This window comes from Trichechus manatus, unplaced genomic scaffold (genome assembly GCF_000243295.1).
Source record: "Trichechus manatus latirostris isolate Lorelei unplaced genomic scaffold, TriManLat1.0 scaffold00008, whole genome shotgun sequence".
NCBI lineage: Eukaryota > Metazoa > Chordata > Mammalia > Sirenia > Trichechidae > Trichechus > Trichechus manatus.
Window position 1 is genome coordinate 12,972,256 of NW_004443944.1, and position 15,727 is coordinate 12,987,982.

At 46.6% G+C, this 15,727-nt stretch overlaps 1 protein-coding gene across 3 annotated transcripts in view; it reads left to right on the plus strand.

Moving 5' to 3' along the window:
* Window positions 1-146: 146 nt before the first annotated feature.
* The window catches only part of NFATC2 (nuclear factor of activated T cells 2), a 183,574-nt gene continuing 167,993 nt past the window's right edge, over window positions 147-15,727 (plus strand). For all 3 annotated transcript variants that reach the window (XM_004370237.2, XM_004370236.2, XM_023742911.1), the window contains exon 1: window positions 147-216. In XM_004370237.2, coding sequence (XP_004370294.1) covers window positions 147-216 — 70 coding nt within the window. The remainder of the gene's footprint in view (window positions 217-15,727) is intronic.

A 15,727-nucleotide genomic window follows, 5' to 3' on the forward strand; every position in this document is an offset into this window, starting at 1 on the left:
GCCGGGAGCCGAGGCGCAGCCCGGCCGCTGGAGGCTCCGGCCCGGGCGCCCGAGCATGCGGGGACGCGGACGGCGCCCCCTGGGCTGCTGAGCCGTGCAAGCGACCCCTCTTCATCCAAACCCCGCCGAGTCCCCGTGCCCTCCAGATGCAGAGAGAGGCTGCCTTCCGACCGGGGCTCTGCCATCCCCTGCGCATCATGGGGTCTGTGGACCAAGGTAACCGCCTGCGCTCTGTCTCAGCCTCCTCCTCCGCCTCTAGCCTTCCCTCCGCTCCTTCCCCGGGCAGCGCAGTCGGCTCCGTCCGAGGTCGGGAGGCCCGGGACCGGCCCCTGCTCCGGCTTCCCAGGGCGCGCGCACAGGTAGACTGGCCAGGAGGAGAGGTGCCATCACCCTGGCCAAGGAGGGAAAATACTGGAAAGCCGGCTTTAGACAACTTTGCGCGGTAAAGTAGCCCAAGACGGGATTCCCGAGGCGAAGTCCTGTCGGAGGATTTTCCTGTCGGAGGATTTTCCCCTCCGCGGGACACCGGGAAGGATTCGCGCTACTAACCGCTGGCTGCTTAACCATTTCAGCACTCTGCTTTTGACAGCACATGCCGTTCAGCTCTGTTAGTATTATTATTTAGCTTTTTTTCCTTCTTAGGAGAACAGGCTTGGCATTTCATTATGTAGGGGACCCTGGAAGACTGCTTTTTAACAGTTACAGCAGCAGATGTTCTGAGCCATGTAAACAATTTTCTTTCCTTTTTTTTTTTTTGGATGTGCCTAATGGAGAAAGTCATTCAGCTCCCCCTTTAGAGAGCAGTGTACCATCAGTTTATTTTGCGATATGATTACATTCTAGTTTCTGCTTCTTTTTCCCCCTTGTTAGATTTAGTCCTGGAATCATACTCCTCGGACCTTATCGGAGGGGGTTAACATACAAGAATACGAGGTGGAACTACCCATTTGGTCGGGACTGTGGAGGGGTTTGAGCTGTTTAATAGTGAATTGGTCTCGAAAGAGTGGGAACCCGGTAAGGCGATGTATTTTTCAGAGCCGAGTGAGGCGCTCAGAGTTGGGGGCACTGCCAAGAGGGAAGGGCTGGAAGAGTTAAGTGAAATAAATACGCGTAGGAGGAGTTAGCCTCCCATCATAAAATCAGAGTTGAATGTAGGTTTTGTGCTCTGCGTGGCTGATTAAAGTTCTGGAGTGGAGGCTGAAGGGGGTGGGGGGGGGGGGGGGGAGAAATGACAATTTCAGTAAATAAACGGAGGGGATTTTTTGAAAGCCAGAGCGAGACCAGACTGCTTTGGGTTAGGTGAATGGCGTGTCTCGCCCTGGCAGACCTGAGTGACACATATTTTTAGCTGAGCTACGTTTTTGGAAGCAAGACCCTGCCAACCCTTTGAACGTTTTTAACTGGTGCCAGTTTATCCCGTCCTCTGCTAGGGATCAAGCATATGACATAATGGCAAAAAAAAAAAAAGAAAGAAAGAAAGAAAAAAAATTAGTAATATCGCATCGTTTATAAAAGTGGTGCTCTCAGACAGGCAACACCTCTATTAAGGTCGTGAATTGGTTTTCACTGCCATACATGCTGAAACCGAGCGTTTGGTGTTACAATGGGTGGGTGGAGGGGTAAGCAAATGCCAAATCTAGCTCTATTCGGAAAGAGAGAGCTCCGAAGAGAGATCGGGCTTCTGTTTGACTATGTGAACTAACACAAACCTCAGATTTTATTCGGGCTGCTAAACTTCTGCTCCAGGCTTACGAACTTGCTCCCCTGTTAAGGTTTTGAAGTGTGTCTATGAGTGTGTATATGTGCGTGCATGTACGCTGCTTCCCCTCCCCAGCCCATGCTTGTGTGTGCAGGGACTGCGGGTCCATGCATGCCAGTGTGTGTGTGTGTACGCATGTGGCAAAAACGGGCACCACATTGCTCCTGGTGAGCCACGCTTGGCATGCCAAGGCAACTGGGCACACAGAATGCCATTCCAGACCTCAAAGGCAGCTGGCATGAGATAGGCTGGTCCAAATGCTTCAACCGGGCCCCACATTAGCAGTTTCCTGGGGGAAAGTCTGATGCACCTTTAAACTCAGACATCACCACCGTCATTGGACAGACCTGCAGCATGCATGAGATGGGTGGGGTCCTTCAATAGAGACTGGGACTGTTTGCATGGTAAGAAAATACCGAACTTACTGAGCAGCTTTGGGCCGAGGGCTTGGGAGAAACTGAAGGTCTGGGAGAGTTGTGATTGGTTTTATTGGAGGTGGGAAGATGGAAAGACTTTCAGGAGTAAACAAACTCGGGATGAGCTCTGCTCACAGACCCAAACTCCTTGCTTCTGCTTCGGTTAGAATTCCAGCTCTGCCACATTGCAGCTGTGTGATCTTGGGCAAATGGCTTCACCGCTCTGTGCCTCAGTTTCTTCATCTGTAAAATAGGGCCAATAATAATAATGCCTCCCGCATATGCTATTGTGAAATTCAGTGAGGTAACACATGTAAGGCACAAAGGTCAATGCTCCATAAATGTTAGCTACGAATTCCTATTGTATCGAAAATGGAAAAACAATAACATATTGAAAAAGATTTCACTGCAAAAATTCTTTGAAGAGGTGTGGCATTTTATGTATCTCAAGGACTTTTTAACTTACTGGAGCCTCATGGTGACATAGATTGGATTAAGATATGGCTTGTGAAGCCTCAGTTTCCTCATTTGCAAAAGGTACATGGGACATGATAATGACTACTGCATAGGGTTGTCACGTGCATCCTGTGAAATCATGCACGTTATGTGCTGTGCTTAACATGCAGTAACCATGCACTCAATGTTATTGTCTGACAGTTGAGGACACTGAGGCCTGGATTTGTCCAGCAAGTTAGGAGCACAGGGCCTGACACCCAGCAAGCGCCCAGTTGCTGTCACCTATTTCACATCGACTCGGAGCCAGGCATGCCTGAGCGCTCGCCAAGTAATAAGTCTTAATCCTTACAGCAGTCGTAGTGTAATCACTGTCTCCTTCCTGGAGGAGGGGAGTGAGGCACAGAGAGGGGCAGTAACTGACCAGGTGTGACCTAGCAGGGACGCGGCAGAGCCATAATTCGAACCCAGGCTCTGAAACTCACTAACATGGTCATAATTGTTTTAATACCATTTGACAGATGAGGAAACTGAGGCAGGACCAGGCCTGACCCTGGGCTCTTTTCCCAGCAGCACGTCCGTTGGCGTATCCAGGAAGGGAAAGAGAGGCGATGTTAGGGAGGCTATGGAGGAACAAGTATCATTGTTAGAGATGGAGAAACTGAGGCAGCAGCTGATTTGTCCCCAAGCAGAGGGTGTGTGAGGGAGGGCTCCTTGCCTTGACCGGCCTCAGGGAAATGAAAGTGGAAGGTTTCCACTTCCGCTGGAGGAAGAGAAAGCCCCAGATGGCCAAGGAGGCTGTAGAGCTGGCACTGCCTTCTGGGCTCATGGCACCGAAAGCCCTCCACGGGCTTCTCCTCCTGCTGAAGCCCCGCCTCCAGCCTGTAGACCCCTCCTGGTCTTCTCCGTACTTTAGAGAGGACCATCACCTTCCTAGACCCTCCCTGACTGCCTTCAGAACTTTCCCTTCACTCGCTTCTCAGTCCCTGAGGTCAGGGACCAGGTCTCCTATTTCTGTGAGTCTCCGTTTCCACCACCCAGGAGGCTAACAGCTTGAGTGCTGAGTCAGAGGTGCTCTGCCACTTGCCAGCTGCATGACCTTGTCCAAGTAACTTGGCTTTCCTGTGCCTCAGTGTCCTCTCGTGCCAACAAGCAATACAATCTTACCCAGGGTGGTATTTAATGTGTTTAACAACAGGGTATCAACCAATCACAACAGCAGGAGCAGGGACCTAAGAGACTCCTCTGCTGGACTAGGCTTTAACCCCTTATTTGCTGAATTGTGGGGAGGGTCCTGGGCTGCAGAGGGTCCCAGGCAGCAGAGGCCCTTGGGGGAGGGGGGTCAGGACAGCAATTATTTACTCATGTATGGAGGTTTTCCTGTTTTCACAAATAGTATGACCCTCAAAATGTCCCAGGGTGGCACAAACAGTTTGCACTTGGCTACTAACCTGAAGGTTGGCAATTTGAGCACACCCAGTGGTGCCACAGAAGAAAGGACTGGCAAGCTGCTTTGTAAAGGTTATAGTCAAGGAAACCTTATGAGCTCAGTTCTACTCTGTAACACATGGGGTTGCCATGAGTCCAAATTGATTTGTCAGCAATGGGTTTGGGCTTTTGTTTTTTTTTTTTTTTTGATTGACCCTCCGAGTACCCATTCAATAAACAATTACTGTCATTGTTATACAGTTTATTAATTCCACAAACATTTACTAAAAAGCCAACTAACAAAAACCATTTGCCAAGTGCTTTCTCACTGGAAGGCACACGCTTAATACCTAAACGAGTGATTGTGTATTTCCCATTTCACCTGGAAGAAGCTCTTTTCTAGAAGGAATTTGAGAACCTCTGAGTGGCCTAGACAGCCCTGGTGGTGCAGTGGTTAAGAGCTCGGCTGCTAACCAGAAGGTTGACGGTTCGAATCCACCAGCCTCTCCTTGCAAACCCTATGGGGTGGTTCTGCTCTGTCCTGTGGGGTCACTATGAGTCAGAATCAACTCAACGGTAAGGGGTTTTTATGGGGACTGGCCCAGACTGGATTGGAGGGCTCCTCCAGGCCCCTCCGTGCTGCCCCTGTCCTGGCCCTGCCACACTGACAGTAACTGTGTGAGATTTGCCCAGGTGCTGCATCAGGTGTGGGCTCCAGGAACCTTTATCCACGACTGGCTTGATCCCAGTGACCCCATTGCCTAGAACAGTGCCTGGCACTTCATAGGTGCTCAGTCATCATTGTATTAAATGAACGGACAAATGAATGAGTGAATGAATGAATGATGCACAGTAGGGGTGCAGTGACTTGTTAAGGCCACAGAATTAAGACTCAGCATCCTTAACTTCTGAAGCACTGTGCCCTCTTTTTGGCTCACTGTCTTCTTCCTCTTTTTGACAATGACAGTGGCCTTCTAATGTCCACAGTTTCCCACTAGGACTAGTGACCTCAGCAGAATTCCCCCTGGGCCACCCAGCAGGCACACACTTTCATGTTGCTGCCTGGAATAGATACGCAAACCAGCTGCCGTCCAGTTGACTCCTACTCACAGCGACCCCATGTGTGCCAGAGTAGAACTGTGCTCCACAGGGTTTTCAATGCTTGATTTTTTGGAAGTAGATCACCAGGCCTTTCTTCCAAGGTGCCTCTGGGTGGATTTGAACCTCCAACCTTTTGGTTAGCAGCCACCTGTGTTGTTTGCACCACTCAGGGATTTCCTGGAATAAATAAACAAAAAACAAAAAAAAAAAAACAAAAAACAAAAAACAAACCCTTTGCTGTCAAGTTGATTTTGAGCACCTGCTAAGACCTGATAGGACAGACTAGAACTGCTCCATAGGGTTTCCAGGGCTGTAAATCCTTACGGAAGCAGACTGCTGCATCTTTCTCCTGCGGAGGGGCTGGTGGGTTTGAACCACTGACCTTTTGGTTTGTAGGCGAGTGCTTAACCACTGCACCAACAATGTTCCTAGCTCCACTGTTTTCTAGCTGTGTGAACTTGGCAGGTTTTGTGGCCTCTCTATACCTCAATTTCCTCCTCTGTCAATAAACACCCAAAACAAAAACAAACAAAAACCCATCATCTTTGAATCCATTCCAACTCATAGTGACCCTCATAGGGCAGACTAGAACTGTCCCTTAGGATTTCCAAGGAGCGGCTGGTGGATTTGAACTGCTGACCTTTTGGTCAGCCGCTGAGCTCTTAACCACTGCGCCACCAGGAGGCCCCCTAAAAGCAACAGCAGCAGCCGCTGCCACCACCATTTATTGGGTGACAACTGTGCCAGGCACCGTTCTTAGGGCTTTCCATGTGTCACCTCGTTAATCCTCACACCAGCCCCACAGTTGTCACCTCCATTTTGCACAGAGAGGTACAGTCCCTCACCCAAGGTCACATTGCTAATAAGTGATGGCACTTGGATTCAAACTCAACATGTATTGCTCCCAGACTGTTAATGCTGAAAAATAATCATTAAGGGATAATGTTTTTCCTATGGGATACATACTGTATGGCCAAGCACTCTACAGATACTCTATCACTGGATTCTCACAAAAGAAACTGAGAGGTTGGTATGTAAAATTATCTGCCTTTTAACCAACCAGTTGCCATCAGGTTGATTCTGACACATGGCGAGCCCATGCATGTCAGAGTACAACTGTGCTCCACAGGGTTTTCAATGGCTAATTTTTTGGAAGTAGAGTGCCAGGCTTTTCTTCCAAGGCACCTCTGGGTGGACTTGAACCTCTGACCCTTTGGTTAGGAGCTGAGCATGTTAACTGTTTGCACCACCCAGGGTCTCCATCCTCCTCTTAGAGATGAGGAAGACCGAGACTGGGAGAGGTCAGGCATTTAAAGTGGTAGAACCAGACCCAGCTGATGTGAAAGGCTGGACTTCTAATGGCTCTGTAGTCCTGCCTCTTCTGCTTCCGGCAGCGGGAGCACCCAGCCAGAACAGTGAGCTGGAGAGGAGGGCCCCAGCCCCCTGCAGGAGCCAGGCCTCCACAAAGTTTGCAGTAGGGGGCTTTTTGGCTTCCTGCCTCCTTGCCTTTCTGCCCACTCAGTAACTTCTGGCAGGTCTCATCCCCTTGGACTTTCCTTATTGCAATGCACTGGTCCTGGGACCCATTTCCTCAAAGCCTCTCTGGATGCTGAAGCCCAGCTGGGTGTTTCCTTAGCCTGGAACTCCAGGGCTTCCATTTCCAGCAATATCTCTACTCTCTGCACCAGCCTGTGCTGTTCTCCTCGTTCCTCCGCCCAGGCACTATTGATCTTCCCCTTGCCTTTGCTGGTGCCAGTCTGCCCACCTGGAGGTCCGTCTCCCTTTCTTCACAGCTTTCTTCAAGTCCCAGTCCAACTCCCATCTCCTCGTAGAAGCCTCCTTGACCATTTAATCTGTCAACCTTTTTAAAGTAGCTACTCTGTGCCAGTTACTGTCCAGGATGCTTGGGGATGGAGTGGTGACCAAGACAGATAAAGACTCTGCCTTCATGAGGCTTGCATTCTGGGGAGGAAGACAAACACCAAGCAAGTGGACCAAGAAATATCCCAAATAATTGCAACAGGTGTAAATGCTAGGGACGAAAATAGAATGGAGTCGCAGATGACTTGGTGTATGTGTTTTGTGTGTGTCTGATATGTGCTGTGTGTATATTCTGTGTATGTTGTGTGTGAGTGTGTGTGGTGTATGTGTGTTGGGTGTGTGATGAGTGGTGTGTGTATGTGTATATGTGTTGTGCGTGATGAATAGTGTGTGTATATTGTGTGCATGTTGTGTGTATGTGTTGTGTGTGTGTGTTGTGTGTGAGTGTGTTGTGTGTGGTGTATGTGTGTTGGGTGTGTGATGAGTAGTGTGTGTATGTTATGTGCATGTTGTGTGTGTGTGTTGCGTGTGTGTTGTGTGTGGTGTATGTGTGTTGGGTGTGTGATGAGTTGTGTGTGTATGTTATGTGTATATGTGTTGTGCATGATGAATAGTGTGTGTATGTTATGTGTATGTTGTATGTGTGTGTTGTGTGTATGTGTGTTGTGTGTGTGTTGTGTGTGTTGGGTGTGTGATGAGTATGTGTGTTATGTGCATGTTGTGTGTGTGTGTTGTGTGTGAGTGTGTTGTGTGTGGTGTATGTGTGTTGGGTGTGATGAGTAGTATGTGCATGTTGTGTGCATGTTGTGTGTATGTGTGTGTGTTGTATGTGGTGTATGTGTGTTGGGTGTGTGATGAGTAGTGTGTGTATGTTATGTGTCTGTTGTGTGTGTGTGTGTGTGTGTGTGTGTTGCGTGTGAGTGTGTTGTATGTGGTATGTGTGTGTTGGGTGTGTGATGAGTAGTGTGTGTAGGTTATATGTGTGTTGTGTGTGTGGTGGGTAAGTGGGGGTAGCTAATTCAGACTGGATGGCCCGAGAAGACCTCTCTAAGGGGATGCCTCTATGAGCTGGCCCCTGAACGGTGAGGAATCTGCCTGTAAAATGTCTGGGGAAGAGCACTACCGGCAGAAGGAACAGTGAGTGCAAAAGCCCTGAGGAGAGACGTGTGCTTCGGAGCAAGCAAGAAGACCAGAGTGGCTGGAACAGAATGAGCAAGGGGGAACATGATAGGGGAAAAGCAGGCAAGGGCAGGCTCCTGTGGGGTCTTCTAAGGAGTCTGAAGTTCAGGGCCATCGTAAGCAGCAGAGTGTGTGGTCTGGTTAATCTTTTGAAAGGATCATCCTGACCATCCTGTGGAGACCAGGCTCTAGCTAGGTGAGAGCAGATGCAAGAATACCAGGTGGGAGGCTGTTGCAGGTAGCCCATGCAGTTGATGATGGTGTCTGGGACGAATGTGGGATGGTGAGAAGGCCATAGAGCCATACAGCTTTCTCCTTTGGGGTTCTCAAACTGTGTTTCCTTGAGGCCCGATGGTCTCTGCCTTTGGCACCCAAGGGGAAATGCCATTGACTTTGTGGCTAATGGGAACCACTTTAGACGTGTCCTCCTCTTGGCCCAGCCTAAGTTCTTCATGTCAGTGTCCCTTTCACCCTCTGCTATCGCTGGGAGTCATACGGCTTTTTTCAGTGTTTCATCTTGGTCCAAAAATGTCCCTTGGCCAGTCCACCCAGGAACAGTGTGACTCAGTAATGAGGATCAGATTCATGGGGGACAAAACCATCTCCGTGGTGACATGTGTGATTTGAATATTAACATCACAATCTATTCTAGGCTTAGTGTCCTTAACTGAAAAAATGGGGGTAAAAGTAACCCTTACCATGGGTCTGCTCTGAGGTTTAGATGGGGTCATGTTTGTGAAATTCTCCGCATTTGTCAAATGGTCAGGTAATGTCAGTTGCCACTTTTACCATTATTTTATTGTTTTAAATTCAAATTCTTCTTACTACTTTCATTCATCTGAATAGCTTTCAGGAGTCCTTCAGGAAGGGGATAAATCCACTTTCTACCAAACCTCTGGAGTCTTTTGTGTGGGTTCTGGATGACCTACTTTAATTGCTCAACCAATGAGCCCAGAGGTGTTGGGGAGAGCCTATTAGATACAAGGCAGTTTGCTAGGTGGTATGGAGACAATACAAAGATATGGAAGATATACTCCTTTGCATTTGAAAATCGAATAAAGTTTTTCTGTAAAGTTGGGAGAGAGAATTTTATGTGCAGCCATTTACATGTTAAGTAATTAAAAGGTTAGGCGAGGTTTGTTGCCATTGTGGTGTGCTGTCAAGTTGATTTCCGACTCACAGTGACCTCATGTGACAGAGTAGAGCCTCCCCCCCTCCCATAGAGTTTTCTAGGCTGTAGTCTTTACAGCAGCAGATCACCAGTCTTTCTCTTACGGAGCTGCTGTGTGGGTTCAAACCACCAACCTTTCGGTCAGCAGCCAAGATGAGGTTTAGTGATTGTTTTTCAAAGAAATGAAAGAGAGCAAGAGCAGACCCCATGTGCTTTTTGGGGAGGCAGGGATGGGTTCCACGGTGTGGTCATGCGGATGGGAGAGTGATGATGGGTAGCTCCAAGGTCCCTGAAGTCAGCTTCTTGTCCTTATCGTTCTCCACCCACCCTGACTTCAAAGACAGTGAAATCGACACAGATGTTTAGTCTGCAAAGAATATGGCAGGCGAGAGAATGCAATGAGAACCACGGTACTGGGCCTGTAGTTGTCCAGGAAGACTGCGTGGGTCCTGAAGGGCCAGTGGAGGGAGCGTAGCAGGTGGGTGGTTGAGAAATGGTTGTAGGGCTGGGTGAGGACTTACCAACCCTCTATTCCCTAACTAACCAACCCTCTGCTGCCTACCCCTTAAGCCTCCCACTTAACAGAGAAGATGAAGTCTCCTTCCTGGAGAGAAGGTGGCAGCTCCTGTTTAATTGAGGGCAAGGATGGTGGATAGTTAAGTTAAAGGAGAGTTTGCTGACTGGGCTCCCCTTCTCAACATTGGTTCCATAAGGGAAAATACTCTATGAAGCAGGGAGCCGAGAGGAGAAACACAACCAGACAAAGCAGGTGAGCAGGGATCAGGCAGGAGAAGTCAAGAGCCAAGGCCTTAAATGCGGATATTTTCAGGGAGCAGGCAGGTCTCTCCTGAGGCAGCCAGGTGGGGACTGCAGGGAACTGAGAGCAAGGGGCCCATTGAAGGGGACGGCCTTCACCGTGCTCCAGCTGATTTCCACGGAGAACATGGGCCACATGTGGCCAGATCTTCCCATTTTTCAGGACAACTTGGAAATCTGGATTTTTATATAAAATCTCTCAATTAAAAAATATTAGTTCAGATTAAAAATAATAATACAGGGCAGGCCAACCCGATCTGCCTGTGGATGACCTGGCCAAGGCCCTGGAGCCTGTATTCTGCCCGTGTCCATCCTACGGGGCATCTTCTTACATTATGCAGCTTGACCTGGCCTCTGGCTTTTAGTAGAGCCCGAGCTTCTAGGTTACGACTCACGATCAGCGCCTGCCCAGCGGGCTGTGGATTTCCACAAACCACCTCTGCTGCCGTCCCCTGCGAGAGAAAACGGTTGGCTCCCAGCAGGGGGGTCCTGTTCTGGTTTTAGAAGATGATGTCGGAAATGGTAGATTGCAGTGAAAGGCGGGTTTGAAACTGTCCTGCTTCCCCAATCCAGAAGGGCCTCATCTCTTGAAAATGTTATTTTTCCCCCTTCTGACAGCACATTTAGGAGTCTAGGGTGAATCTAGGAAGAGGTAGGGGGAAGAGAGGGTGGCACTGGCCTTGGGAGCCATGTATGGGGGTGTCAAAAAACCCAGCAATCAAGGTAATTTTTTTTTATTCTGTTGAAAATATCCATAACATACACCATTTCAACAATTTCTGCATGTACAATTCAGTGACATTGATTACATTCTTCAAGTTGTACAACCATTCTTGTTATCCTTTTCCAAAACATTGCACCCCCATTAACATAATCTCGGTGCCCTCTAAGCAGAAACTCCCCGTTTCCTCCTTCCTCCCACCCTAACAATCTTTGGTTTCTATATGTTTGCTTGTTTCATATATGTGAGATCATACAGTATTTGTCCTTTTACAGCTGACTTATTTTGCTTGACATGTTTTAAAGGTGCATCCGTGTTGTGACATGCATCGAGACTCCATTTCTGTTTATGGCTGAGTAGTATTCCATTGTATGGGTATACCACATTTTGTTTATCCATTCATCTGTTGATGAACGGTTGTTTCCACCTTTTGGCTATGGTGAAAAGCGCTGCAGTGAACATTGGTGTACAGGTTTCTGTTTGCGTTCCAACCTACACTTCTTCTGGGCACATACCTAAAGATAAATATTTTTTTAATGTAATATTTTATAGACAAATGCGTTTGGCTCCTTCAGAGCTGGAGCTGGGGAGGTGAGTGAGGCAACACTCAAGAGGGTGCTAAAAAACTCAATAATCAACTAAATAATTATTTTAAAAAAATTTTGGGGGAAGTATACATGGCCAAAGATATACCACTTTAACAATTTCTACATGTACAATAATTGGCAAATATTGTGTTGTATATATATATATATATTTTTTTTTTTAAAAAGCAGCTGTCAAGGCTGCTTATGCACAACCAAACACCTCACAGGATTTGCTTCCTTGGTCTGAAGGTGTAAGGTCATGGTTTCATGGGACATCTCGATCAGTTGACATAATATTGTTTCTTAGTACTTCTGTTCTACCTCCTAGCTCACTGCTTAGTGCCTGGGGTCTTAAAAGCTAGCAAACAGCCATCCAAGGTACAACAATTGGCCTCCATTTATCTGAAGCAACAAAAGAAGGCGAGTCAGAAATTGGAGGAGGAAACTGAATGCGTGTCTGGTTGCCTCCATGAACAACTGTCTCCTTTGCCATGAGGCCAGAAGAACTGGATGGTGCCTGGCTACCATTACTGAACATTTTGATCAAAGATTCTATGGAAGCATCCTGATCAAAAGGGGGAACATATTTTAAGGTAATAATTTAAAAAAGAAAAATTAATGCAAAAAATTTACAATGAAAAAAATAAAAATTTTAAATAAAGACAGATCAATATTACTTATTTTTCCTTTAGCCTCAGGCTCGGCACAGTAGTGTTACTGATCTTGTCTTTACTGAAAATTGTAATATTTTGTTCACCATGGGTTTTTTTTTTTTTGCATTTGTTTTGATTTTTAAGAACATTGCATTAAATATAATTTATTTGATTAGTGAGGTTTTTGGTGCCCCCTTGAATGTTGCTTCATCGCCTGCCACCACTTCCAGCCCTGTAGGAGTCAAATGCATTGGTCCATAAATTATCGTGTTAATATCTACAGTGATAATGAATCCCAGGATATACTTAGATTGGGGGAGATGGTTTCTGGAATCTTGTAAAGAATGGTCCTACTTTTTGGATTAGACTTAAAAATGACTTAATGCCTACATTTTACAGTCAATGTTTTCTTTTTTTTGAGATGCTCATTTCTTTTATTTATTTATCTTTCTTGTGGTCAGTTTTTTTTTAATTGTGGTAAAAATATGCACAACAAAACATACACCAATCTAACAATTTCCTCATGTACAATTCAGTGACAATGATTACATTCTTCAACTTGTGCAACCATTCTCGCTCTCCTTTTCTAAATTATTCCACCACCATGAACATAAACTCAGTGCCCCCTAAGCAAAAACTCCCCCTTCATCCCTCCCCCGCCCACCCCTGGTAACCACTAATAATCTTTGGTTTCTATAACCCATTGCCTTTGAGTCGATTCCAACTCATAGCTACCATATAGGACAGAGTAGAACTGCCCCATAGGGTTTCCTAGGAGCAGCTGGTAGATTTGAACTGCCAACCTTTTGGTTAGCAGCCGAGCTCGTAACCACTGCGCCACCAGGGCGCTGTATATTTCTATATATTTGCTTATTTCATGTAAGTGAGATCATACTGTGGTCAGTTTTTTTTTTTTTTTGGAAATAAGCACAACAAAACATACACTCGTTCAGTAATGTTTACATGTACAGTTCAGTGACAGTGATTGTCTACTTCACCAGTCAATGTTTTCTTGTCACGGACATGGGCAGGCCATGGGGTCCATGGTGAGAATTTGTGACTTGTTTGTTATGTACTGTGATCAGGACTAGCTGCAGAATTTTCAGAGCCCAGTGCAAAATGAAAATGAGGGCCCCTTGTTAAAAATATATAAGAATTTCCAGATGGTGACAGCAGAGCGTGAAGCCAAGTATGGGACCCTTCTAAGTGTGGGGCGCTGGATGGCTGCACAGGTCCCATGAAGCTGGCCCTCACTGCTACACAGGTTGCTTGACTTTTCTTATTAGAGTCAAAACCCGTTGCTGTCGAGCTGATTCCAACTCATAGCGACCCTATAGGACAGAGTAGAACTGCCCCATAGGGTTTCCAAGGAGCGGCTGGTGGATCCAAAGCGCCAACCTTTTGGTTAGCAGCCCTGCTTTTAACCACTGCGCCACCAGGGCTCCATTAGAGTCAAAAAAGCCTTGAATATTGGAGCTGGAATGGGGAGTCAGCTATTGTCTAATTTATCTCCTCCTCATTTTATAGGTGGAGAAATTGAGGCACAAAAAGGCTAGGTGATTTTCTTAAAGCTCGCAAACTGAGTTAGAGGAAGAACTTGAGTTGGACCTGGACCTCCCAGTTCTGGGCTGTTCCTTATTGAACCATGAGGTCACTCCAGCCTTAGCCAAACATTTATACCTTCATGGCTTTGGGATTACCTAGGAAGGTCATCCTGAGGTGGGGGTGCTGGCTAGATTCAAGCCTACCAGTCTTGTTACAATAACTCCAAGAATGTATGTTCTCTAATGGGACAAATGCCATTTTCTTTTACAGAAAGGTCTTTTTTCTTTCCTTTTTCCCTAAAAAAAAAAAAAAAAAAAAAAAAAGAATGGGTAGAATTTCCCCGAAGCCATTGACTCGGATGAAATGTTGTTTATATAAAAATGATTACAGGTATTATAACCACTCTAGAAGCTGGGCCACCAATTGTGCGAAGTGCCACCAGGTTCCACTCCATCATTGACGAACTCCATTAAGCTGAGCAAAGCAGGGACTCAGGTTCTACTCTTGCTGCAATTCCATTTATTGTTCAATTTCTCAGATGGAAGACCTCCTGGGCACCATTCATTCATTCAGCCAGTTTTTAGTGAGTCCCTACCACGGGCTGGGTACTATTCTAGGACTTGGGGTTACAGTCAATGTTGCCAGATAAAATACGGGATCCCATATAGTATACGGGACATATTTATACTAAAACGTTGCATACAATATCTGGGACATACTTGTACTAAAAAATTATTTGTTGTTTGTCTAAAATCAAATTTAACGGGGTATCTGCTATCTTTATTTGCTAAATCCTAGATACAACAGTGAGCCAGAAAGGCACCTATCGTTGCTTGCAAGCCAAAGAAAGTGTTTTAAAAACTCCAGTACGACCATGTCATGCACTGCTTAATGCTTTGCAATTGTTCACCATTGAAATTAAGTTCAAAGTTCTCAACATGGCCCCCAAGGCCTACCTCCCCAGCCTTACCTTGCACCATTTTCTCCTCCCTCCCTGAGTGTCTTCCAGTTCCTCCAGCACTTCGCACTATCCTCTGCCTCAGGGCCTTTGCACATTCTCACCTGGCTGTTAGTTCTTCCCCTCGGTATTTCCTAGCTAACTTCTACTCAGCCTTCCTGTCCCAGCTTAAACATCACCTCCCCAGGGAAGCTTTCCCTGAACTGCCTGTCTAGAGCAGGTTTCCTTGATATAAGCTCCATAGCACCATTTTCTTTCCATTCATGGCATTTATCTCAGTTTGTAAAATACATTGGGGTAAATACTCGGCGATTTGGGCCAGGGTCAGACAGTACAAATGTATGCTAGAAGTTTCAAACTCTCAGTGGCTTCCCTCGCTTGCCATTACACTTTTGTTGGAGAGACTGGAGAAGAAATAAAAGGTCAGGGCCTCCGTAAGGAGGTCAGCCACAGGGCAGAGAGAAGGTGACAGAGACCCACTGTCAAGGCCTCCTGCCCTCCTGCCACCCCCGGGGTTGGCCTTCATGCATTCTGCTCCTGGCCCTAGCTCCCAAGAGCACAAATTATTTATTTTGGAATTAAAAGTATGCCTTCCCCCAACCAAACTCCTACCCTTCAAGGTAGCCTTTAGAGAAGAAAACCCTCTCACTTCCCTCTGCTCCAGTGGAAACTCTGAACCCTAGCCCTTTCAAGAATTCTGATCCTAGAAGGGTTTGAAATGTACCTGCTGTTCAGAGGAACAACCAAGAGAGACTCTTATTTAGAATGTTCAGTACCATCTTTCCTAAGGCTGAAGTTTTTGCAGTACTTTATTGGTTATAAAGTTATTATCTCATCTTATTATTGGGTATTTCAAGAGGAATGTGAAGTTGGGGATAAGAATTTAGGATTCTTGCCCTATCAATTGAGTGGCCAGGCTGTCTAAGGGAGGAAGACCCTTAAAGAGAGATCTAATGGTCTTATTCAGTCTATCATCTTCCTCTCTTTCACCTTCCTTTCCTTCCTTCCTTCCTCCCTGCCTCCCTCCCTTCCTTCTTTCTTTCCTGCCTTTCTTCCTCCCTTCCTTCTTTCCTTCCTCCTTCCTTCCCTTCCTCATTTCCTTCCTTCCTCCCTTCCTTC